The sequence below is a fragment of the Oryctolagus cuniculus genome, chromosome 12 (assembly GCF_964237555.1).
Source record: "Oryctolagus cuniculus chromosome 12, mOryCun1.1, whole genome shotgun sequence".
NCBI lineage: Eukaryota > Metazoa > Chordata > Mammalia > Lagomorpha > Leporidae > Oryctolagus > Oryctolagus cuniculus.
The window spans coordinates 37698454-37724337 of NC_091443.1; the positions used below are offsets into that span (position 1 = coordinate 37698454).

At 40.4% G+C, this 25884-nt stretch overlaps 1 protein-coding gene across 12 annotated transcripts in view; it reads right to left on the reverse strand.

Moving 5' to 3' along the window:
• TTC6 (tetratricopeptide repeat domain 6) overlaps window positions 1-25884 on the reverse strand; it is a 281858-nt gene that overhangs the window by 20972 nt on the left and 235002 nt on the right. For 4 of the 12 annotated variants that reach the window (XM_051822793.2, XM_051822794.2, XM_051822796.2 and 1 more), the window contains one exon: window positions 22531-25582. The exons of 1 other annotated variant lie outside the window; for it this stretch is intronic. In XM_051822793.2, the coding sequence (XP_051678753.2) occupies window positions 25446-25582 (137 nt within the window). In that variant the 3' untranslated portion in view covers window positions 22531-25445. Of the gene's footprint in view, window positions 1-22530; window positions 25583-25884 lie in introns of those variants that run through there. 7 more of the 12 variants (XM_051822782.2, XM_051822783.2, XM_051822785.2 and 4 more) reach the window with 5 other exon arrangements.

Consider the following 25884-nt stretch of genomic DNA (forward strand, 5'->3'; position numbering starts at 1 on the left):
AAGTCTGGAAATCTGTCCTTAAGTAAACAGATTTGCTCTAGTGGAAAAACACATCAAATAAGCTGGGCTCCTGAGAGGGGGGCAGAAGGGACGGCGGGGCTCCTACCCCCTCGGGAGCTGTTTATTTGAGGAAGATCACCAATGAGAGTGAGACAGAAGCCTGCTGTAATGATACTTGAAAGAAGAAAAATCACAACATGTGGCATAGGAGGGTCTCATCTTAACTCAAGGTGTAGATGGACTTTGTGTGTTTAAATAGTCAGCGGTTTCCACGTGCACGAGGGAGCAGGCCAATGTGGAGTCATTACCAGGAGGCTTGTGCTTACTGGGTTTTATAAAAGCAAGGTGATACAATGACCAGATTAATAAGCAAAAGTTCAGTCTCTACAGGTTTTCTCCCTCTTTCCTAATGGAGGAGCATCAAAATCACCCATTTGCTTCACTGCCACACTGTGTTTGATGAATGAGTAACATATTTACATCATGAGATAGATGGGGCGGGGTGCAGGGCCGGGGGCAGCACTTACCAAAGATTCACATGAAAACTCATATTTTGGACTTCACTCACAACATTCACAATGACACAATGAAAGGGCCAGGTGTAGTTTAACCCTTTTAGTTTGTGCCAGCACCTTGAATTCTTTGGAAAGAAGAAAGGGATTTAACACGAACTGCAAACGCTTTAATCAAGTGGCTTTCTTCACATACCATGAAAGCATTTTGAAACATTCAAGTAAAAAAAAATTCTTATTTTCTGAAAATATAACCACTTAAACACCAAAGACGCTGCCAGACCAAGTCCCATCAAGTAACAAGGCACAATAAGGAGCTTAAAATGGGTTAGGATTAAGTTACATTTGTATGAATAAGTTCCCTTTTGTTGTTCGGGTCTCAATCCTTAAATGATACTATCTCATGTATGGAAGGTGTCTCCTCATTAAATTATACAATAATATTCTCAACGTGGGTCTCCATGGGACTCAAAAATTTCCCCAGGGCTCACCAACTTTTAGAGACAAACAACTCCTTCAAGACAATGATTTGAACTGTGCTTGCCTGCTGTCACCACCACCTGCAAGGCCCATCCCTCACCCCAACCAGGGGTTTCTGAGACTCCTGGAAGTAACTTACATAGACAGATGAGAAGTCCTTGTCTGCTTACTTTTTATGAGCACAGGTGCTGCCCCAGATGCTATTCCCAAGCCCGTTCTTCCCTCTATGCTATCCTCAGGCTTCCAAATCTACAAAATGCACCAGGCACCAAAAGATGTGCATTGCTGTTGAGCCTCCTAGGGTCAGAGCCAACACTAATCTTATAAAAAAGGGGAAGACGTACTCTCATCTCAGTGCTGCATTGCACTGTCTCTTGAGCCCACATTTCACAAAGTCTCTGATAAAAGCATCTCCAGCTGCATTTTGTAGATCTAGACCTAACTAGAGAATGGAATAAGCACTATTCCTCCATCCTCCAGGCACGCACAGAAGTCCTCCCAGATTGAAGTATCCACTGAAGTAAACTCCACTGGGTTTTCCTTGCCATTTGACCAAACACAACAAGACAAACCTGAAACTCAATAGTACATAGTGCAGGGGCTGGCACTGTGGCACAGCGGGTTAAAGTCTTGGCCTAAAGAGCTGGCATCCCATAAGGGCGCCAGTTCTATTCCCGGCTGCTCCTCTTCTGACCCAGCTCTCTGCTGTGGCCTGGGAAAGCAGTAGAAGATGGCCCAAGTCCTTGTGCCCCTGCACCCATGTGGGAGACCCATAAGAAGCTCCTGGCTCCTGGCTTCAGATTGGCCCAGCTCCAGCCATTGAGGCCATCTGGGGAGTGAACCAGCGGATGGTTCTAGGAGGTCCTGGAAAACTTCCCCTTAGAAAGCTTGGCAAATGACTTATCCAAGTGATGATTCCAGGATTCAAGATACTTCCATCTCATGGCTTCACCAACCTTGATGTATGACTTCACTCCAAAAGAAAAGAAAACTGGAGAATCCCACATGAAAAGTTGTTATGGGCACATATCGGAGCTGTGTCATAGGACATCCAGTGGAGACCAGTGGAATGTCAAATAAGGTGAGGACACAGGTTTGGTGAACACCTGGTTACTCTGTGCCACCAGACCAAACACACAACTAGAATACATTTTCCAGAACATATTCCCAAATACAGCCTTCAAAAACAAGACTTTGTTTCATTCATGAAGTCCTTTTGGAACAATCTGTTTTTATGCTCTTACTCTCTAAACTCACATATAATCTGCTTTGACTCATTCGCTTCCTTTTTTCATTAAGTTACAGAAATGTTCCTCCAATCTTTACTTTCCAAGCTTTCTGAGACATTTAGATCTGAAGCACTTTCCTACACAGATGTCCCTGATTTCAGACCTTCATCATTCTTCTGTCTCCTATGAGCTCTGTTGTTGGCTCACTTCTTTCTTCCTTTGAATAATTTTGACAGTTCTCATCCACCCAAAATTGTCTTCCTTCTGATGCAACTGTAACATGTACATTGATACCTTCCCAAACTGAACTCTTTCTCAGTCATTCACCCCCTCCACATCTATTGTATCAGCTATTTGCAGGATTTGTGGAAGCTTGTTTCCAAAGATCCAAAGAAACCTCTCTCACACACACACACCCGCCACATACACAGTGACATTTTATCCATCTTCTACTCATCCTCTAAAAAAGTTTGATCTGTTTTAAAGGCAGAGAGAATGAGATCGTTGATTTATCTTCAAGTATACTCAGGGGTATTACTCAGTCATTCACCCTGACCCAGTGTGAACACAGGATATGGAATGTATGTGTCCTGGATGGTGCTGTGGGAGAGACACAGTTCTTGATGTATTGAGCTGGAGCCTCATCTGATCTTTGTTTACTGCATTGATTATGGCAAATTCACTTCACTGATAATGTTAAATCCACTGACAAGTAATAATCAGGACTGGACCAGGCCAAAGCCAGAGGCGGGAGTTCCATTTGGGTCTCCCACATAGGCAGCACGGACCCAAGTACTCTAGCCATCCTCTGCTACCTCCCAGGATGTGCACTAGTAAGAAGCCATATCAGAAGTGGAGAGGGGACTTGACCCCAGGCACTCAGGTATTGGATGCAGGCAACCTATCCTGCTGCATCACAATGTCTGGCCCCTTTTACTCTTTCAAATCTTACTACTTTGAATATTTAATTGATACTATTTTTATGCTACCGCTAATAAAACCCACCTTTTACCATGGATCATTAGCTCTAAACAAGTATAAATTCTGCTCTATTATATTACGCTTCATAACTAAATTGTTAATAGTGTATAACTCATTTTAGTATTCCAAAAGCTCTACTAAGAGACCATTGGGACTCATCAGCAAATTCAGCAAAGTCGCAGAAAATAAAATCAGTACACAAAAATCTTTAGCATTCTTATACATCAACAATACTCTGATCTAGAAAGACCTTATAAGGTCAGTCGCATTCACAATGCCTAAAAATTTAAATATCTTGGGATAAATTTAACCAGGGATGTGAAAGATCTCTATAAAGAAAATCACAAACATTAATGAAAGAAACAGAAGACACACCAAAAAAAGGAAAAATCTCTCATACTGTGCATTGAAAGAATCAATGTCATCAAACTGTCTACCCAAAGAAATTTATAGATTTAATGCAATCCCAATCAAAATAGCAAGGACATTCTCATACATCTAGAAAAAAAAAACAATCATAAAATTCATATGGAAACACAATAGACCCCAAATAGACAAAGCAATTTTAACAACAAAAACAAAGTCGGAGGCATTACAATACAAGATTCCAAGACATACTACAGGGCTGTAATAATCAAAACAGTTTGGTACTGGCACAAAAACAGACATGTAGACCAATGGAACAGAAAAGAAACCCCAGAACTTAATCCACACATCTACAACCAGCTAATCTTTGACAACAATCCAAAATCACTCACTGGAAAAAGAACAGTCTCTTCAACAAACGGTATTGGGAAAATTGGATTTCCACATGCAGAAGTTTGAAACAATTTCCACATGCAGAAGTTTGAAACAAAATACCTTACATGCTACACAAAAATCAACTTACAATGGATCAAGGATATAAACCTAATGCCTGAAACCATCAAATTATTAGAGGAAAACATACTGAAGACATTGGCCCAGGCACACACTTCTTCAATAACATGGTAATAAAAGCAAAAATGGATAAATGGGATTACATCAAGCTAAGAAGTTTCTACACAACAAAGGAAACATTCAACAAAGTGAAAAGGGAACCAAGAGAATGGGGGAAAACATTTGCAAACTATGCATCTAATAAAGGATTAATATCCAGAATATATAAGGAGCTCAAGAAACTCAACAATGCAAAACAAACAACCCAGTTAAGAAATGGGAAAAGGATATGAACAGGCATTTTTCAAGGGATGAAATATAAATCTCCAATAGACCCATGAAAAGATGCTGAGGTTCACTAGCCATAAGGGAAATGCAAATAAAGCCACAATCAGGTATCACCTCACCCCAGTTAGAATGGCTATCATCCAAAAATCAAAATAGCTAAGCTATGGATCAAACTTAGATATCCATCAACTGATGACTAGATAAAGAAAAGATGGTATATATGCACAATGAACTATTACTTGGTGGAAAAAAAAGTGTGAAATCTTGACATCTGCAACAAAATGGATGTTACTGGAGATCATTATGCTAAATGAAATAAGCCAGACCCAAAAAGAAAAAATCACATTTTCTCTTTAGTATATAGATATAAATGTTGTTTTGCTGAATCATACCATGCAAATGACAATATATCCATTTCACATTTTAAAACAAATTAGAAATGGAGAGTGGGGAGTAATGAGGACTCTTGGGTATCAGTGGTGCTTTGTTCTAAATTCAGGTGTTGGTTATGAGGGTGATTAGATGACAAAAAATCTCATTGATCTGTACATTTAGGTGCATTTTTTAGTACATATGCCATATTTTATTAAAATATTATTAAAAGAAAAATAAAGGAAATATATTTAATAGTAATTGTTCATAGAAGTTTAATATATAAAAAAGCTTCCGAAAATCCTTAAAACCCATCTGCAATGCAAAATAATCCCCTCTCTTCTATTCCATCCAAATGCTCCTCAGCTGCCTGGGTCTCATGGGATTATTTGGAAGTCCCTACTCTGAAATCTCTGGAGAAGCCCTGAAGGGTAGAGAGGCACTGCTCTCCCTCCGCTCCAAGTGCTCCAAGTGGCACAGTGGGGAAGGATGCTTGTTCTGCAGACAGCTGAGCTGGCTCAGCCCATCCTTTTGAACAGACTCAAACCTCACTTCTCGTTCCGCTGTTGACAGAACGGAACGGTGTACACTAAAGGCTCCTTCACATTTATCCATGCAGCTCCACTCCTGCCCTGCTGCTGTTCCCTAGCAGATGTGCAAGTGCCCAAAGACAATTAAATTATGATTCATCCTCCAGGACGCCTGCTAAGGCAGGCTGCCTGGCTGTGAGTGAAAACACATTTTAGCAGGAGCTGATCTGTTCCTTTGGTTGAAGACCAAGTCAGACTAGGTTTGGCTTTGAAGTTATTTCTGTCTCGGTGGATTAGAGGTATCAAAAGAAGCAGTTCCACAAACCTTTTAACAAATATTTACCATTCTGCACTAAACAACCTCCACTGCACCTTAACCTTTACTGTCTTGTGAAATGCTTGCCAACCTCCGTGCCAAACTTACGCACTTGCCAAAGTCAAAGGGAAGGCGGTAGCTCAAAGGAAATGAAGTGTGAAATGGCAAGGCATCCACTCTCTTCACTGTGGAGGAGAAGCAAGGTGTTTGTACTGACCTGACTGCAGAGTGGCATCCCCTTGCCCAGTCCCCCATCCCACCCTGTCCCCCAGGCAGGCACTCCTCTGCCCCTGAGTGAGGTTCACTTGCTTCACTGAGGTGTATCAGGAATTGGCTGCCCTGAAGCTGAAGTTTCCAGTGGGGCCCAAGAGTGGCTCCTACCCAGTGCAGGACACAACAGGCTCACACTACAAACGAGACTGATCGTGGGGACATTGATGCCTTCCTTGGTGAGAAGACACATGGCATGGTTTACTGCAAGCCTCCTCATTGGAGGTTCTTAAATGAAAATATTACAGAAGACTCTGTTTCTAAAATGCAGTAAGGGTTAAATGAATGATATTGACATCTTTTTTATTATTAAGACTCCTCACATGGAGAATAAAAGGATAAATGAAAAATTTAGGAAGGTAGGATACCCACATTGAGGGAGTAGAAAGGACCCTTGGTCTAGTCTCTCACTCTTCTCGGTCCTGTCCCGAGTGCCTGGGACCCTGGCCCAAGGGCTCAGTCAACAGGAGTCACAGGAGAGGTGAGCAGCAGGGAGGTCCCCCCAGGGACTTTAATCAGCAACACTTCCAGAACTGACTGTGAGAAGCTGAAGCCCCCTTCAGTGACAGAGGCCAGAGCCAAAGGTATGCGCTGAACTTTCACAAGGACTGCCCGCTGTTCCCTCTGTCTGAGGTAGCCCAGGAAACCCCAATGACACATAGATGAACTCAGAAATGTAGTGATGAGGGTCATGGTCAAGCATTTCATTCATTCCACAAACGTTTGTATTTCAAGGTTAAGTGTTTTGCAAAACAAAAATAAGCTAGACATAGGTTCTATCATTTAAAGCTGTCCCTAATAAGTATGAAAATACAGTACAGGTTATAAATAGGTAAGTGTCATCACATAGTCGCAAAGTCTATTGATTCAAGAGGGAAGAGAGATGTTCCCATATTGCAGGAATTAAGAACAGGGCTGAGGGAAAATCAGAGCATGCAACAGTGGTGCAAAAGGGATTCTCAAGGAGAAACAGCATGAACACTGGTAGTGAGGAGGGAAACAGTGGATATATTTTTTAAAAAAGAAAGAAAAGAAAGGAAGGGAGGGAGGGAGGTGGGAAGGGAGGGAGGGAGCGAGCAAGGGATGGTTCCATATATCCAGGCAATGGCATAAAGGAAATTGTGGTAAATACGGTCAAAGAAATGGGACAGCCAGGAAGTGGGGGGCCAGGTGTGCCAGGAGGAGTTTCATTGGAGGAGTCTCATTCTCAGAGGATAATGCAACAGAAAGTCATTAAGGATTCCTTAGAAGAAGGGTGATTTGATAACATGATTACTTCATGAAGTTTAATCTTAAAAAAAAAAAAAAAAGCCAAGAAAACGCTGATTGGCAGGGTTAAGTTCATGACAAAACTTCGTAGTACTTCCTATAAAAGGTAATATTCAGAAGTGTGAAGAAGCAACAAGCTAACAGCCCAGAACATTCTCGCAGGCAACTATGTTGTGTGCTCAGGGAGTATAACAACCTACGTCAGTCATTAGGAAGCTCTGCCTGCCGCAGGGTGGGGCAGGGCAGACCAAAATGCTTCTCACCCATTCTAACCTACAAGGGCTTGTCCTCCGGGACTTCCTCCTGACAGCTCACCTCGGATGGATTGGGGGGCGGGGGGATCTTCTTTCATACCCCAAGCTCAGGCATCTATTCTCAGTGCCTCAAATAATTACAGATCTTAACACGCAGCCTCCTTCCTCAAAAGGGCTAAAGTACATTTTTCTATACTGGCATTTTCCTTGTTAGTTATGTAAAAAAAAATAATAGCACAAAGATATTGTCTTTTTCTGAGGCATTAAACATATGATAAACCAAGTATGCTATATTTCTCATATTTTAAGGATATGAAATTGGAACAATGGTCATCACTATTAAACACCTGTTAATTGCACTGCAATGTAATAATCTCTGTTTAGATAAAATGCTTCTACATTTCCTGTACCAGTTCACAAATACTTGTTTTTAAATTCATAATGGATTTTTGGTTTAAAAGGAAAAAGATCTTAAAATTAAATGTATGGTTAGTCCTCTTTTCAAAAGGTGAAGAAAATCCATCTTCATTTTAGCAAAAGTACATAAACAACGTGAAAAAATATAAATCAATCCCACCATTCAAAGACAATAAAATTTTTAATAGAGAAATAACAATTTATTGTGTAAACATCCCATCGCTTCTTGGCCTTTTGGCTAAGATCAAGTGTATTATGTAAACATCCCAAGGTTCATTTCACCTGTATGCTTCATTACATTTAGATTGTTTCTGATTTTTTTTTAATTTTAAGAATAGAACATTGGTGGCATGTTGATGTCTAAATATGTGCTTAAATAATCATTTCTAGAAGCCTAATTTCTAGATCAGAGGGCAGGCATTTTTCAAGGTTCATTTTGATGAGTTTTGACACTTTTTCCAAGAACTCTAGCCACTTCAATATCCTTCCTACAATGAATGAAATTGGTCATTTCTTGCACACTATCACAATTTTCTTTACCAATGAAATATATGGTTTATCTGCTTGAATTGCTGATTTTAAAGATTTCATTATATATATTATTTATGTTCTTTTTTCTGTTAGGTCCTTTGCCAATAAATTTTGACTTTTTCATTCTTAACAACCCTTTTCACATATGCTGCCAGAATAATATTTTTAAACACATGCAAATATGTATGTTTAGTAGCTATTTTGCTACTTTTGTAGTGTTTTTAATATAGAAGAGTATTTCTGGATATGGTCAACCAATTCACCTCTTCTCATTTATGGGTTTGGAATTAAGTGTAAAAAATCTAGCATACCCAAGAATTCACATTCACCCAAATTTGTCATACTACCTGTACAGATGTGAGATTTAGATTTCTTTCATCCATTTTCAATTTGGGTATGTGGTGGTAATGTAGTGGCTTTTCTCTATGAAATGGCTATCTAGTTATCCCAACATTGCTTAGCAAAAATTCCAACCCTCCTCACAGCTTCCCCAATTTAATTACATACCAATTTTTTTTATAGTTTAAATGGATCAGATTGGGAATTTTTAAAAATTTTAATTCAGATTCTATTGTCAGCCAATAGTGAGCCCTTTATTTTAGCCTTATAACACTCGATTGTAACTGAGATGGTATGGTAAATTCTCATAATTTGTTTGTGATGCTCAACAGGAATTGTACTGTCATATGTATTTATCCTTTAACATTTTTCAACACATTATGAAAATTTTCAACCACATATGAAAAGGCACATGGAATAATACAATTAACACACATGAACCTACAACTTGGCTTAACGGCTTTTTAGCTTTAGCAATACAGTTGATGACTTTGTGTACCATTCCTCAACTAGCACCCGAGTGGCCACTGTCCTGTCACTGTCTTTGGAATTTATCATTATCTTAAGCTTAGTTATACCCTGATTATGTATGAATGTATTTCTTAATAATACAATTATTTAACATTTTTAAAAGTTTGTTATAAATAAGTGTAAATATTAAGGTTTCCTAATTTTTGCTTTTGAAAAATTTATGCTTGTGAAATTTATATGTAGCTCTAGTTATTTCATTAACATTGATTCACAATATTTCATTGTATGCATGGAATGCATCAGTTAAATTATGTATCTGTTGCCTTGCAAATTAGGTTTTATGTGGTTTCTTTTGCTGAGAACATTCGTGTTCCTGCTTTCATACACATATGCCTGGGTTTCCAAGGACAGGTACTCATGAGTAAAATTGCTAAATGGGAAGATATATGCATCTTCACTTTTACACTAAAGATTGTCTAGTCGCTCTCTGTAGTGGTTACTCAGTTAGCTTCCTGCAACAGAGTTTCCATCACTGAACATCCTCATCAGCTTTCAGTGTTTTTAAGACTTTAAACTTTTCCCAATCTGAACAATTCATTCTCCTTGATGAACTTTAGAACTCTATTGTTAAGTTCTAAAAGACGTAATTCATTTATAATTTTTAACTTCATATATTAATGTGAAAGAATTATTATCTACATAATAACTTTTCCCATCTCAGAATATGATTTTCCTTTCCAACACTTTTTGCCTCTTCATCAAGTTGTGCATGTTTTTCTCATCTTGAACATTTCTTAATTCATATGCACTGGCTATTTTGTTACTATTGTAAATAAACTTTAAAAATGTGATTTTTAAAGCCAAAAATTTACTTTATTCTTTTACTTATTTTAAGTAGATTAGTACCCCCCAAAAGATGGAAAATATGTTAAGAACAAATACCTGAGCACATCCATAGCATTATCTAAAATGTCATCTAAAAGGTTAGTACTTAAATTGAATTCAATACCATAATAAATACTGCTGGTCCACTTCATTCGCTCTCTCTGACTCTCCAGAAGCCCTATTTTTTTAAAGTCACTTTTCAGTGGTGCCCTGTACTAGCCTGGGGTCCATGAGATGATCTGTAATTCATAATGTGGAGCAGCAAAAAAAGCATAGGCCGCTGGGCTCTCTTTCCCAGGGCACTTGGTGCTACGATGCAGTCCCTTACCCAGTTTTCCTAGCAGTTGTGAGGACAGTACTCAAGCCTGAGCTTTAAAGATAAGCTCAAATCCAAGGTCACGGGAGAATGGGAGTTAAGAATGGGGATTCCTAGCTCAGCACACTCCCTTTCTGGCGAGCACCTACCTCTTAATCAATAGGGGTTAGCAAGCACCTTTGCTGGGTGCAGACCGGGTCCAGGGCAGGTCTTAGGCTGAACAGTCTAAGATTTGCTTCCTGCTCTCAGGGAGCACACGATCTCACCAAGGAGATGACAAATGAATATTCAGAATTAGAGAACAAAAAGAGTACTCATTTCTTCTAAGCTACTCTCAGCTACATCCAGTTTTAGGTAGATGTTATGAATGGCTAGCTAGACGGACAAAATGATATATGATGCTAAAGGTATATAAAATATTTGGGCCATTATAATTTCTCTGCCACTCTGTAAATTGGAACAATGGAAAATATTCTTTCACTGACACAGCTGGAAGGACCTGAGGGGGCTGTGTCTCAACAGTCACGGACCAGGACAAGGGATACTATTATTTCCCCCTGGGCTCTGAATGTGTCACCACTCACTATTGTTACTTTTGACATAGTTCCTTGACTGACAGTTGTTTCTCCCCAAATATACTAAGTTCTTAGCTCTAATTAAGCAATCTCTGGTGTTGAACAAACAGCTTCCCAGAACTCTGAAAGGAGTAGGAGCAGGGAAAAAATAATCCATAAACATATATCCCTATGAATCCTGTGCCCCTGATATTAATTTTACATTTTTCCTTCCCTCCCCCACCCCATGAAAAAAAAAAGTTCCTTCCACCAAGCCACTGCTTTAGGATGACAGAGTAACACTCAGTGAGAGATTAGTCTGTTCATTTATCTTGCATTATGGTACACAGCATTAAAGATTTAAACGCAGAAGATAGATGTAGAGTCTTAAAGATTAAAAGTAAATTGCAAGCTATTTTGATTCTTCACAGGGAATTAATAGTATCACATTCCTTCATCTTTTGTTAGAGGGTTTACAGAGAAGTTTCATATTAAATATGATCTGCTTTAATTCCCACCAAAACCTGGTTGGGTAGGCTAAGCAGGTAACATTATTCCCATCAAATCTGTAGATCTTCAGGCTAGACAGGACTTGAAGACCTATTCTGCAGATAAGAAAATAGGTGCAGAGAAGTTCCCTGAGGTCACGGGGCTGGTGGAGGTGGGACTAAAACACCTCGCTCTGGCACCCTGTTGCTTCCTCCCACACTGATGCCTCGTGTGTCTCAACAGAGAAAGTCCAAAGTGGTCACTAAGTCACAGATGACCACAGGCAAGGAGAGAAGGGGAGGTGCTCCAAGATTCCCACAGCGGATTGTGAGGTACGAAGAACCTTTAAACCTCCTGTGCTCTGTGTGTGGATGGTGTAACCGGCAGCGCAGTGAACAGCAGCAACCCCTTGCACAGCCTTCCAAACCAAGAGAAAATGAGTTCCTCGTCAATGTTCCCCACCTGCTCTTTCCCAGGGGATGCCTGGCTCTGGAATTCCAGAATCTCTGAGAAGGAGGGTCATATCTCAAGCTGACTGTCACAGGGCCCAAATTTAGTTTAAAAAAATATCTTAAAACTCCATTATAACAAATTCTACCTGAAACAGAACCAAGCTGACAACTGTCCCCAGAATCAAAGCCATGGAGAATTTCCAGAGCAAGAATAACCTTCCATCTTCTGTTTCCTCAGACCTACTTTTATGTGAGTCTACCAGATGGATGGATAAGGGTACAGACGAGGCAAAAATCAAGCCAGGAAGGGCATCAGGGCCCCCCCCCCTTTTGACAGGCAGAGTGGACAGTGAGAGAGAGAGACAGAGAGAAAGGTCTTCCTTTGCCGTTGGTTCACCCTCCAATGGCCGCCGCAGCCAGTGCACTGCGGCCGGCACACCGCGCTGATCTGAAGGCGGGAGCCAGGTACTTATCCTGGTCTCCCATGGGGTGCAGGGCCCAAGCACTTGGGCCATCCTCCACTGCACTCCCTGGCCACAGCAGAGAGCTGGCCTGGAAGAGGGGCAACCGGGACAGAATCCGGCGCCCCGACCGGGACTAGAACCCGGTGTGCCGGCGCCACGGCTCACTAGGCTAATCCTCCGCCTTGCACCAGCCCCCATTTATTTTATCAAGAGACCTCAGTGTGTACTTTCACATTGTAAGCAATGGACATGGGAAATGCAAAGGTGAGGCTGATTGCCCAAGGATTCTATCCCAACTTCCTTCCCCTGGCAAGGTAGGGTAATGTGTGGCCGCCTAACTAAGCTCTTTACTTGGCAAACCACCAGCCATCTGGGACAGACAACTGGGTCACCATGTCCCCATGACATCAACACTCTTCAGACACCAGAGCAAGTAAGACAGGAATTTGATCTAGAGATTGGCTTTGCAGAGCCACACTCAGACTGGAGGGCTGAACCCCTGAAAAAGATCTGTCTCGCCAGCTGGCCAAAATAAATACATGCAAAACTAAAAGAAAAGGGGAGAAAAGCAGATTATGAATAGTTTTTCCAGACATGCAATTCTAAACCTAAGTCCAGATATGCACTTTAGAAAAAAAAAAGTGCCCTAGTCTTTTGAACTATTTCATGTCTGAAAACAACTGTATTTTACTTTTTATTTAGTTTACTTCAGAAAACTAACATACAATGAAACAAGAAATTTATATAGAATTTTTTATTCTGAACATTAAAACACACAAATATAAGACTGGAATGAATGTAGATTCACTATTATTGATATAAAACATAACTCCCTTCTAAATCCTGGCTGTCAGTAATGATTTTTTGTTGCAAATAACTGAAATCCCTTGTCCACATCTTAAAATCTATTTATTTCTTGAAGGATCAAATTTCCCCTAAATACGAATTTCAACAAACATGCATCAAATGCCTACTGGGAGCGCAGCACTCAGCTACTGATTCAGGAATTCTTGGTGTTTAGGCTGAGGGCTGAAGAAAGGAAGAAGAGAAATAAGAATTCCCTGAGGGGGAATAAAGCTTGTAAGACACTTAGCTGTTTACAGTACTAATCTCCATGCAATTTAGGAAGGTGCATATCAAATTTAAAGAGGTTTTAATACATCCATTAAGAAGAGACAGGTATTGTTTTGTTTCTCCTATGAATATTATTTCATCATACTCTGAAATGGTAGCACGTATTGGCTGTTTTCAATCCCAGGCTCAAATAAAGACAACAGCAGTGAAACACAATTATTATATAGTATATTAATTATTGTGAACTAAAAGTTTAACAGCAATGACATAGCTAGTAAACAGACCATTTAAAAATGAAGTCAACAGTTAAGAAATAATTCATCCAAATACTATAATGTTACGTAACATGGAAAAAAGATATTCTTATAATTAACTGCTATATTCACTTGTTCTAATACTCTCAGGCCTAGGGGAGCAGAATGTTTGCAGCTAGTAATACCATCCATATCCTAAATAGCTTTTTAATGACACTGTTCTTCTTTGGTTAAATTATGTCACATAAAACCTCCAGAGAAATGAAAACGAACAAAGTAAAGAACAAGACATATAAAGTTCCCAAACGCCTCCAACAGCCTTGCCAATTTGCTCGGACCAGAGCTGCTCGCACTTTCAAGGCAGAGCCTCTGACCTTTACACGCATCTTAAAAGAATCACAACTGTCGGAGGAGAAGAGTTCTTATCAGCTGGGAAAGTTCGAATCACATGTAAACCTCACACAATAAATATTGCATGATCCGTTCACTAAGGGGCAGGAAGGACCAATATTCTAATTTCAGTAGTCTCAAATAAGCTTAAATGACATCTTTATAGTTGTATAATAATGAAATACTCTGAATTATGTCTTTATTATTACCCTAAATTATGAATAAACACCTCAATATGAAGCATAAAAAAACTTTCCCTTATTTTTGACAATTTATTTAAAACCATTAATTATGCCTTTGGTGCCTGTTCGATTTCTACATGAGTTATACCATAAAGGGAATCCACGGAAAATGCTCTCATTCGAGTAACACATTGCATAACTAACTGTCCATATTAAAGAATATTTATTGTTTTATTACAAATTGAGAGAGATTAGAAAAGTAACCAGTAATATAAATCTTATTATAACAGCCCAGGTTACTGTTTAATACCAAACTTCTGTAGTCAAATCATTAAAAATATCTTAAAGAAATATGATTTACAGAGGCTGAATCATAACACAAAATTTCAAAATCAAATCTGCTTGCATTGCACCGATTCTGCCTCTAGGTACTTTCTATGTTTACTTAAGTCTTAATATGTGCTTACCCACATCAATAATGTCTGGTTTTGTGGTAAAGCCTGGACTAATTACATTTCTTTTAGTAGTATCTGGCACAGTGTGATGCCCATTCAATAAGAACTTTTGATGATGTTCGCAGAACTCCCAGTTTCCACGGGAGTATCTTTTATAATATCTTTTCTTAAGCAAACATGTAATCACTAAATATTTCTAGCACTGACTTGCCACTAGTGTTAGGACTGTTTTCCAGTGGAAAAGATGCTCTCCTGCACGGGGCAGCACTTCTAAAATTTGGATGCACAAATAAGGCATCTGAGGAGGCCATTTCTAACATGCTCCCAGTGAGGCAGGTGCCACTAGCCAGGAAACACACTTTATTTTTTTTTATTTATTTTTTTTTTTTTGACAGGCAGAGTGGACAGTGAGAGAGAGAGACAGAGAGAAAGGTCTTCCTTTGCCGTTGGTTCACCCTCCAATGGCCGCCGCGGCCAGCGCGCTGCGGCCGGCACACCGCGCTGATCCGATGGCAGGAGCCAGGAGCCAGTGCTTTTCCTGGTCTCCCCATGGGGTGCAGGGCCCAAGCACCTGGGCCATCCTCCACTGCACTCCCTGGCCACAGCAGAGAGCTGGCCTGGAAGAGGAGCAACCGGGACAGAATCCGGCGCCCCGACCGGGACTAGAACCCGGTGTGCCGGCGCCGCTAGGCGGAGGATTAGCCTAGTGAGCCGCGGCGCCGGCCATGGAAACACACTTTATATAAACAAAGAGTAGAAAAAATAGGTCTACAAAATCAGAAAAAGACCTCAATTCCTTATTGGAGTGTTGGATTTTTTTTTTTTTTTTTGACAGGCAGAGTGGACAGTGAGAGAGAGAGAGACAGAGAGAAAGGTCTTCCTTTTGCCGTTGGTTCACTCTCCAATGGCCGCCGCGGCCGGCGCACCGCGCTGATCCAATGGCAGGAGCCAGGTACTTATCCTGGTCTCCCATGGGGTGCAGGGCCCAAGTACTTGGGCCATCCTCCAGTGCACTCCCTGGCCACAGCAGAGAGCTGGCCTGGAAGAGGGGCAACCGGGACAGAATCCGGCGCCCTGACCGGGACTAGAACCCGGTGTGCCGGCGCCGCTAGGCGGAGGATTAGCCTAGTGAGCCGCGGCGCCAGCCTGGAGTGTTGGATTTTAATAAACATTTCTATAAACAGGCTCATCCCAAAGACTACCTACCTCCTCAGCTAATTGAAAGATTGACTGTCGTTACTGTGAAGACACAGCCTCCATTGGAAGATATGCAGCCTCACTCATCTAGTGCTAGTTTAAAGAAATTAAATTCATCCTTCACCCACCGAAGCATTCATTCATTAAACATCTGTTGAGCCTTAGCAGAGTCCCTCCTTTCTACACTGCCAGACAAAACACAATTAAAAAGGCAAAAATTTTATGTTTGAGGCAGTTGCCACTGGGTAGAAAGATGAAGTATCTTCCCCCCAAGACAAATAACCACACACCCTTGCAGAGAGGAATCTCTCCTCGAAGAAGTGAAAAGCTGGGGTAGGAGAGGGAGGCTGAGGAGAGAGGAGACAGTTGCGTGAATCCTGAGTGGGGTGTGGCCACCATCTGAGGTTGAGCTGTGCTGAACCTGCAGAGGTGGAGTGAGAGGAATGACACACGCAGATTCACAGATAGAAATTCCGATGTTATTGTGATGTTTTTATTTCTGAAGCCAAAATGATTAACATTTAACATTTTGGGACGTGTTTTACCAAAACATTTTCTAAGGGGTGGGCATTGTGGGGTAGCAGGTAAAGCCACTGCTTGCAATGCTAGCATCCCATGTCAGGGTGTCCATTTGAACCCGGCTGCTCCACTTCTGATCCAGCTTTCTGCTAATGCTCCTGGAAGGCAGCAGGTGATGACTCAAGAACTTGGATCCCTGCCACCCACGTAGGAGACTATAATGGATTTCCGGTCTCCTCCTGGCTTCAGCCTGGCCCACTCCCAGCTGTTCCAAGCATTTGGGGAGTAAACCCGCTGATAAAGATGCTTTATTTCAACATCTTCCTCTCTCTCTCCTTCTCTTTCAAATACATAAATCTTTTCATAAAAAAGTTTTCCCAGAACTTTACAGATTAAAGTTTTTGATAGCTGCAGATTCCCCAAGTGAGGTTTCCAAGTCAGCAACAGCATTAGCATCTCTCTGGAACCTGACATAAGAAAATGCAGATTCTTGGTTCCTACTCAGGATCAACTGGAGCAGAAACTCTGATGGGGATGAGGAGGCTTCACGCTCTGTGTGGTAATAAGTCCCTTGCAAATAAATTTGAAAACCAGATCATCTCTGCTTCAGGATGGTGAGAATCTCCTTGGGAGCTTCCTGAAATGCAGATTCCTGGGCTGTACCTCAAAGAATCTGATTTGGTACAGTGGAGGTTAGGGCTGAAATGTGTATTTTTCGTAAGCATCCAAGCCTATTCTGACACTAATGGACTACAAAAAACCTAAAGTTACAGAATAGGAGATAAGAAAAGAAAAAGAAAGATAGGAGGAGAGTCGATAAAAACAAATAGGTACAGCAAAATAGCATCATGTTTATCAGTATGAAACCAGCCAGTAAGGAAAGGGTTTAATTCTGAATGATCTGGAATGGAAAACTAGATCCCTAAAGCTGATACCTAAGTAACTCACACATTTCATAAAGTTTGATGGACAGTTCCACAAGGATTTTTCAATAGCCATAAACAATTCCTCTTTTATCACAGAGGTCTCTGAGAATGACTCCTCTTGACATTACAAGTGTAGAGAAATTGCTTGAGTTCCCCACTTGATGCCCACAAATTCGATAAGCCATTGCCATTTTTAAAGACTGTCGTTTATTGCTTGTGGGTCACAGGAGAGCTTAATGGCAGAAATTACTCTTGAAGCCTTGTCCTGTTTGGAGCGCCAGGTCAGCATTAGCCACTTCCTCTCCGAGATTCCTTTCTTTTTCTTATAAACTTTCACGGATCAATCTCAGAGTGATTTCATATCAAGAAAAAAAAGTTCCACTCAGTAGTAGCTGTAAGCCGGCAACAGTGTGAGGTTAATTACTGGGTTTTAAGGGTGAGTTTTATCCTCCAATCTTCATCATAGTTAGAAAAAAAAGAAAAGAAATTAAACTGCTCGCTCCGTGTATAGGTTGTTCCAAAGACGGAGTGAAACATGAAGTTCCTGAGAGCCTCAAGGGGATGTGTAATTTCTGGAGTCCCAAGAAAGCATTTCTGCGACACAGCTCTCGAGGCTGGATTCTGTGGCAGGCAACTCCTCCGTGCAGAACTGGCGCCTCCGTCTCTCTCCAATGCAACTGAGGATCCTGTTAAAAATCCCAGACCTGTAGTCAAACTGCTCTAGGCCCCACTCCCTGTGCACGGGGCAAATTACTCAGCCCTTCTCTGCAGTTTTCCCTGTGGGGCGTTGGAGAAATAGAGGGAAAGAGACATGGAGAGACAGAGACAGAGAGAGAACTCCCATCTGCCAACTCACTCCCCAAACTCCCACCATCGCCAGCACTTGGTCAGGCCCAGAGTCAGGAGCACAGAAATCAGTCAGTCTCCTCCTATGTGGGCAGCAGGACCAACTACCTGAACCATCACCTTGTGTACCGTAAGATCTGCATTAGCAGGAATCTGGAGTCAGGAGCCCGAGGCAGGGGTTAAATCCAGTCCTCCAGTGTGGGATGCAGGTGTCCCAACCAGTGTCTTATCCATAAGGCTCAATGATTGCCCCAGGTGTCATTTTGATTTATATTTTCAAATTACAATGGGTTTATCAGGACGTAACCCCATCTTCAGAGAAGAACCATCTGTTATTTAAGAATACGTCAGATTAGAATCTAAGAAAACTGCAAGAGAAGACCTTCTGCTTTTTTACACTGCTTTATTGATATTTTCATCCCAAAACATTCCTGACATGGCATTTCTCAATTTTTCTAGGTTGCCTAGGTTTGTAATGTGGCTTCAGCCTTCAGTATCGGATCCCCATGAGCTGTATAATCTCTCTGGGCTCAGACTTCCCCTCCAAAATGGGTTGACAACTCACTGTGAGGGTTCAAGAGCCTTTACTGTGGAGCAAGCCCCATGGAACAGCTGTGGATGGTGCCATAGTTTCATAGTCGCAGCTAAAGACAGTGAACCTGTGGGTTGGTGTCACATCACAAATCAGCCACTATAAAAGGACAAAAAATGTCTCCCAAGTCTTGTGCTTTATCATTAAGATGTACATGAATATTTAAAGTTCTGTTCCCTGACACAGCTGTATCTTTTTATGTAAAAATATTTTTCAATTACTTAAATTCTCTCTCCTGTCTCCCCTCTCCCACCCCCCACACCAACCGTCCCTTTAACACACCTCAGTAAAATTGATATTCCTTGGCTATTAGTCAACTTACTGCCCTGATTGTGAATGCATCCCAGTGACGGAAACTCTAGGAAATTTCTATGCGAAAATCACATTTTCACAACCCAGCTACAGTGAGAGCTCTGATATATTAAGCTATGTCCTGGTTTGTCAAAGATTTTCAATGCTCAAATATTCTTCCCCTACCTTTCTACTACTTACCATCAAAGATCCAATATCGTAAACACAGAGCTTAAGAATTGAAAGCAGAAGATGCAATACTGGAGAAGTTGGTGTTCTGTGGAGACGGCACTGCAGAGCTATTACACAACTCATACATTATTCAGGCTAAATTGCACCCCAGAAGGCTGTGCTGAGAAGTCTTCCACATTTTAAAGTCAGAGTCCTACTAAAGAATTTGTAAATTTTCTAAATAGGCTCCCAAAATTTAATAAAATCATTGCTCTATCAATTCTAAAGCAAGAAGACTTCATCTCCAATTTCTGTGTAATAAAACATCTTAACTTAGACATTCAAATTATTATCTTGATCTTCAAATGAAAAAGAGAAATTTGTTCCTGGCTTATAAAGCAAACGTACTTAAATGATGGTCCTCTAGTCTAATAAACTCAGAATACTCTGATTTATAACAAGCTCTAAAAAATCTTACTATGTAACAGTCAAAATGCCATAAAATATTCAGTTAAATTCCCAATTACTTTTTCTTCTTGAAATATAAGTGAAGCCAAGTTGTTTTATAGGCTTACATAGGTCTTCTGGGTAAGAATATAGAAACAGAGAAATGTTTTATGTGAAATAATTAAGGATGTTTCCTTCAGAACTATATAAATAAAAAAACCTATATTTTAACATAGCATGTGACAAAATATGTATATAGATCATACTAATGAGTAGAATTGTCTAACTTATTAACCAACTGAAGTAAAATTAAGGATAAATGATGCTTTTTCTGCTTAATTATTACTTTTAAGTGAACATTATAATATTATGACTGTTCTCTGCATGAACCACTGGTCACTAAAGAGTCTTCTCTGTATATGGCATAAAGTTGGAGGCATGTTAATACAAGTTTACAGTGATTTTTTTTTCTTTTCATTGCAAGCTTTGGGGATCTTTATACTTTTAAAGAAGTAAGAATTTTACGGAAAGCAACATCGTCACATCTGTACACCCAAATAGTAAGTGACTCCCATGTTTAGGCAGAAAATTCCATAGTTTCTTTGAAAAGTTAGTTGAGTATGATTGTTTTAGAAAAAAAAAATAGATAACCATATTTTAGGGTGAAGTTTCTCTTAGCAGATAGTCATGTTGCAAAATCAACCTGAGGTGCTTGGTGGGCAGGGTCTGTCTGACCTAGGGGGGCCTCTGGAGGACCCTGCCTTGCCAGATGTAGCTCAGAATCCTCTGTAGGCACCGAGGGAAAAAGGCAATGTGGATACAGTCTTAAATGTTGCCTCAAACAAGATAATTACTTGGGGATGGAGGAAAGGAGGTAATTTTATATAAACCAAGATGTGTTTAATGATTTTAAAAATCAATAAACCAGAGAATACAGAAGCATCAAAGGAAAAAATTCAAACTGAGGTTCACGTACACCTCCATGGAACTTCTCCCAACAAATCCTATACTATCACTCCCATTGTCCACTGGACTTCACTGTTCAAGGCTGGTGTATGAAAATCAGTTAAGACTTCTGTGAAAATATGATAGAGAATGTTCAGCACCTGTATGATTTGACTTTACAATAGGCCAAGACCCTACTATACCATACATATTGCTTGCATATCCACATGGAAAACCAAATTCTCACTATAAGTTTTCTTGGATAGAATAGGATAGGAAAAAGAAGTCACTGGATCACCTTAATGGTTTAGTGGAATAAAACTATGGAAACAGTGTGTTTAATTTACTTCATGGGAGTCTGCCAACCAATAAGCAGTCAAAAGATCAAAATGCTGCTCCTGTCTGATGTTCAGAGCATCTGTTCAGCAGAGCCAGGAACATGCATATGAATGTTTGCACTCTGCCACTCCTTATCTCTCTTCTGGGATAAGAATAAAGATAAATGGTGGGGCTGGCACTGCGGCATAGCAAGTAAAGCTGCTGCCTGCAGTGCTGGCATCCCATATTGGCGCCAGTTGAAGTCCTTACTGCTCCACTTCCAATCCAGCTCTCTGGTATGTCCTGGGAAAGCAGTGGAAGATGGCCCAAGACCCTGGACCTCGGCATCTGCATAGGAGACTCAGAACAGCTCCTGGCCCCTGGCTTCGGATCGGCGCAGCTCTGCCCATTGCGGCCAGCTGGGGAGTGAACCAGCAGATGGAAGACCTCTATCTCTCTCTGCCTCTCCTTTCTCTGTATAACTCTGACTTTCAAATAAATAAATAAATCTTTATTTAAAAAAAAAAGATAAATGGTATACTATGTACCATTTAATGACACAAACTTTTAAAGGAAAGATGAGTAGTTAACAATTTGTTATGGTCTTGTATGCACTATTCTTGATTGCGTTACAACTGATGATAGCAGCATCTAATTATAAAGATTACAGTGATTAGCTTGAGGTGTTGATACATCATTATTTCAGTCATTACATCACCTTGATAGAATTCTATTTTCACCCACATCCATATTGACTAATCATGAGGGTAAATCATGTTTTTCAACAGGCTGATCTCATTCTTAATTCTTAATTTTTCTGAAATTCATTTTCTAAGGTTAATCCTATCTTGTAATCCTAAGGCTGCCATGTGTGTGTGTGTGTGTGTGTGTGTGTTGGACAGAGTGAAAGTTGTGTGCATGCTAGGGATGTCACTGCTCACAGGAAATTTTAAGTAAGAAAAGCACAATGGGGCCAGCACTGTTGTGCAACAGGTTAACGCCCTGGCCTAAAGCACCAGCATCCCATATAGGCACCGGTTCTAGACCCAGCTGTTCCACTTCCAATCCAGCTCTCTGATATGGCCTGGGAAAGCAGAGGATGGCTCAAGTCCTTGGGCCCCTGCACCCACGTGGAAGACCGGGAAGAAGCTCCTGGCTCCTGACTTCAGATAGGCGCAGCTCCGGCCATTGAGGCTAATTGGGGAGTGAACCATCGGATGGAAGACCTCTCTCTCTCTCTGCCTCTCCTCTCTCTGTATAACTCTGACTTTCAAATAAATAAATAAAATCTTTAAAAAATGTATCTTCCTAAAATTATATAATTTCAGAATAATTTTAGTATAAATTCAAGTTTGCTTTGAAAAGTTTGTGGAAAAAATTAATCAAATGATCAATTTATTTTGGTGCAAAAAAATTTTAAATCCATACATAGTTTTCATAAGATGCTTTTTCCATGAAACTCGATGAAGGGCGGGATGGAAGAGGGAGTGGGAGAGGGGAGGGCCACGGGAGGGAGGGAGGTTGGGGGGGGGCCACAACAATACAAAAGTTGCACTTTGTAAATTCACATTTATTAAATAAAAAAAAGAATGTATGGGGGGAAAGCCATTGTAATTCATAAACTGTACTTTGGAAATTTATATTTATTAAATAAAAGTCAAAAAAAGATGCTTTTTCCATGAACTCCTCATGTGTCCCATATAATAAGCAAGACTTACAAAATATTTCTTGTTAATCTAGGGCAGGCATTTGGCCTAGCAGTTATGAGACCAGTTAGGATGCCCATCTCCCACGGCAAAATGCTTGGCTTCAATTCCTGGCTCTGCTGTTGACTCTAACTTCCTGCTAATCCAGCTCCTTGGAGGCAGCACTGATGGCTCACATGACTGCTTCCTGCTACCCCAGGAGACCTGGGGTTCCCATTTAGGGCCATTGTGGGCATTTGAGGAGTGAACCAGCATATGGGAGCTCTCTGTCTGCCTGCCTCTCAAATTTTTTCTTGATTTGAAATTCAAATTTAATTGGGTATCCTCTGTTTAACTGGGAGTCTTGAATTATTCATAATTTATCTGAAATTCAAGTTTAATCAAGTATCCTATTTTTTTATGTGTTAAAAATTTGTTTTAAAAATTTGTTCTCTATTCTAGCACCATCTGAAATGTACTGATACAGCACCACTAGGAAGGGGATGCTTAATTCAACATCATGGGATTGCATCACATTGGCAGGGACTAATGTAAATGTACATTAGGAACTCTGGCTACAGGCTGCAAAGACACTTGGAAGACAGAACTTTTAGCTTTTTAGTCTCTGTGTTATGGAAGGCATCCAAGAAGTATGAAGGACCTATGACAAGCAAATAATCTCTCACAATGGCTGTACAGTAATATTGACCCACACCATTTATAATTTGAGACAAGGGTCTGAATGCAAATGGTTTTCTCGGGAGGAGTTCATAGCAAGTGTCTGCTGGGAGAGGAGGGAGGTGAAGCAGAGAGGAGGAAAGCCAACAAAGTGTTTGTACTGGAGGAAGCTTTTTGGTGAGTGACTGGGGCTAAGAGACAAGGAAAAAAAGTGTTTTACTACCAATCCCCATCTGCCATTATCTGAACGTTGCTCCTGGTATCATTAACTCCTCTGCAGTTCCCAGCTTGGTTGTATGTGGGCTGGGAGAAATGCCCCAAGAGGAAAACCCTACGTACTTGCAGTAGGATACTGGCAGTGCATATAGAAACTGTGACCCCAGGGAGACAGGAGTCAAGGGGTAAATATTTTGAGAAATTAGACATGATTAGCTCCATGCATTCTCATGACCCTTGGTTTATATCATTCCTCAATAGTTAATCACATCCTGCCTCACATTTTATCTGTGTGCAATTTGAAAATATTTATATTAAATTACGAATTGTCTTAGCTGGACTCCTTCAGAAAGCAGAACCTGAGGAAAATGCTTCTGTGCTATCAATAAGCACAATCCCAGGAAATCAAGAGTGGTGGGGAAAAGGCCTCAGAAGCAAAAGCACCAATAAAAGTGTGCTTTGAAGCTGGCCAACATCAAGTACAACTGATTTCCTAATCTCCCAGGAACATTCTCAAAGAAACTACAAAGACTGAGTGTCAGAACATTCCACCAAGAGATGGACGGGAAAATAAGCGTTCTACCGCTCCCTTTCTCTCATCATCAAAGGTTCACTGGACAGGGACTCAGGTCTTCACATCCACAGTACACACGGATGGGCAGTGAGAGACTCCCACAGCATTCAACACCTCAGTATTAACAGAGAAGCCAAGGTGCTTGGTAAGGGAGGCAAGGAGCTATCTGTGGGCTCATGAGATCTGTGTGAATCCCGTCTGCAGCTGGGCTGGGGCAGAGACCAGAACCAAGCGAGGGCAAGAGGATCTGACATGGAGTCTGACTCACCACTGAAATCATGTGTTAGGGATAACCCAGTCCTCATATGGACCCAACCCTCCTGCCACAGAGATGTTCCTGTAACCACAGATGCATCCCCACAGTGGCTTACCAATGAAAGCAACTTCCAACTGTGGAAATCCAGGGCTTCGAACTAAAAGCAAAGGAAGCTGAGTGGATAGAAGTATTCCTTCCCCCAAATGCCTGATCACAATGAAAACAGGTCTCTGAGGAGTTGGGAAAATAAAATCAAGAAAGAAAATAAGCCAAGTGGAACAAATATGAATGAACTCCAAGTCAGGAAGCCTTGTTTTAACCAGTGAGTCAGAGGGCAGGGGTCCTCTGGTTCACTCCAGGATCCCTCAGACCCATTCTATAAAGAACTGTTTGCTGTTTTAATTTATTTTATTGGTCAACTGCTATGAGGACTAATTATTAAGCGTGTAGTGTGTGTGTGTACATGTGTGTGTATGAAGCCTGCATTAAAGAGGCACAAGGGACTACCTCAAAGAAACAGGATGCTCCCAGTATCTTTATAGGCACTGTCCCAAAAGGCAGGCAATGCTTAAAGGAGAAGCACGCTTACCTGTTGGAAGAATATGGGTAGCAGTAAGAATACAAGTTAGCATATACCATTGTTTAAAAAAGGAGATAGGTATTGTACTTGATTTCAATTCCTTTATACTCATAAGCTCCATATTAATTTTGTAATCTTTCTACTGTTGAATACATTATGAGTCAGGATTGATGAAAAAGTTGATGACACACATTTTCTATAGTAATACAGTACCATTTCAAAGGAAATAATTCTGATTTCAAGAAAATGTTTTAAAAGTTAACATTCCTTAAGAAAACGTTCTCATTTAAATCCAACATCCTGTGAATAAATTTATTGAAGTATTCCAAACATGTAGAAAATGATCTGGAAGTTTCATAATCTATAACAGTTTACTAAAATGTTTTTAAGCACAGAAGGTCAACCACAATGAACACATTAATGAAGGTAGAGCAGACTTTTAAACAAAAAGTACATTCCATCTTCAGGAATAACAGTCGTGTATGTTACTACAGAAACCATGGTCTATGTAATCATTTAACTGAAGCATATTCTTCAAGATCAAGTGCACGGTTATAGTCACCCACAGCTTCATCAATCAGACCTATTTTACCACGAACTTCTGCTCTAAGATTATACACGAGAGCATCATTAGGCTTCAAAGACAGGGCTGCAAAAGAAAAAGAATTCAAGATATGCTTATGCTAGCACTCAAAAATAGCCTCTTTAAAAACATACATTTTTAATAGAATAACTTCAATATTACTTATTTGAAAATATTTTCTTCAAATGTAACTCTTAAATTTAATTAAGTTAAATTTAAAATTGCATATTTCTAAGAAAAGTAACTTGAAGAAGTACAGAACAATGTTTTTCTTTTTAAAGCAGGTATCATTTGTGTATGGTTTCCTAATAATTCTCTATATCTGAGCTTACCAATGCTTTAACTTATTACATAAAGACATCTATATT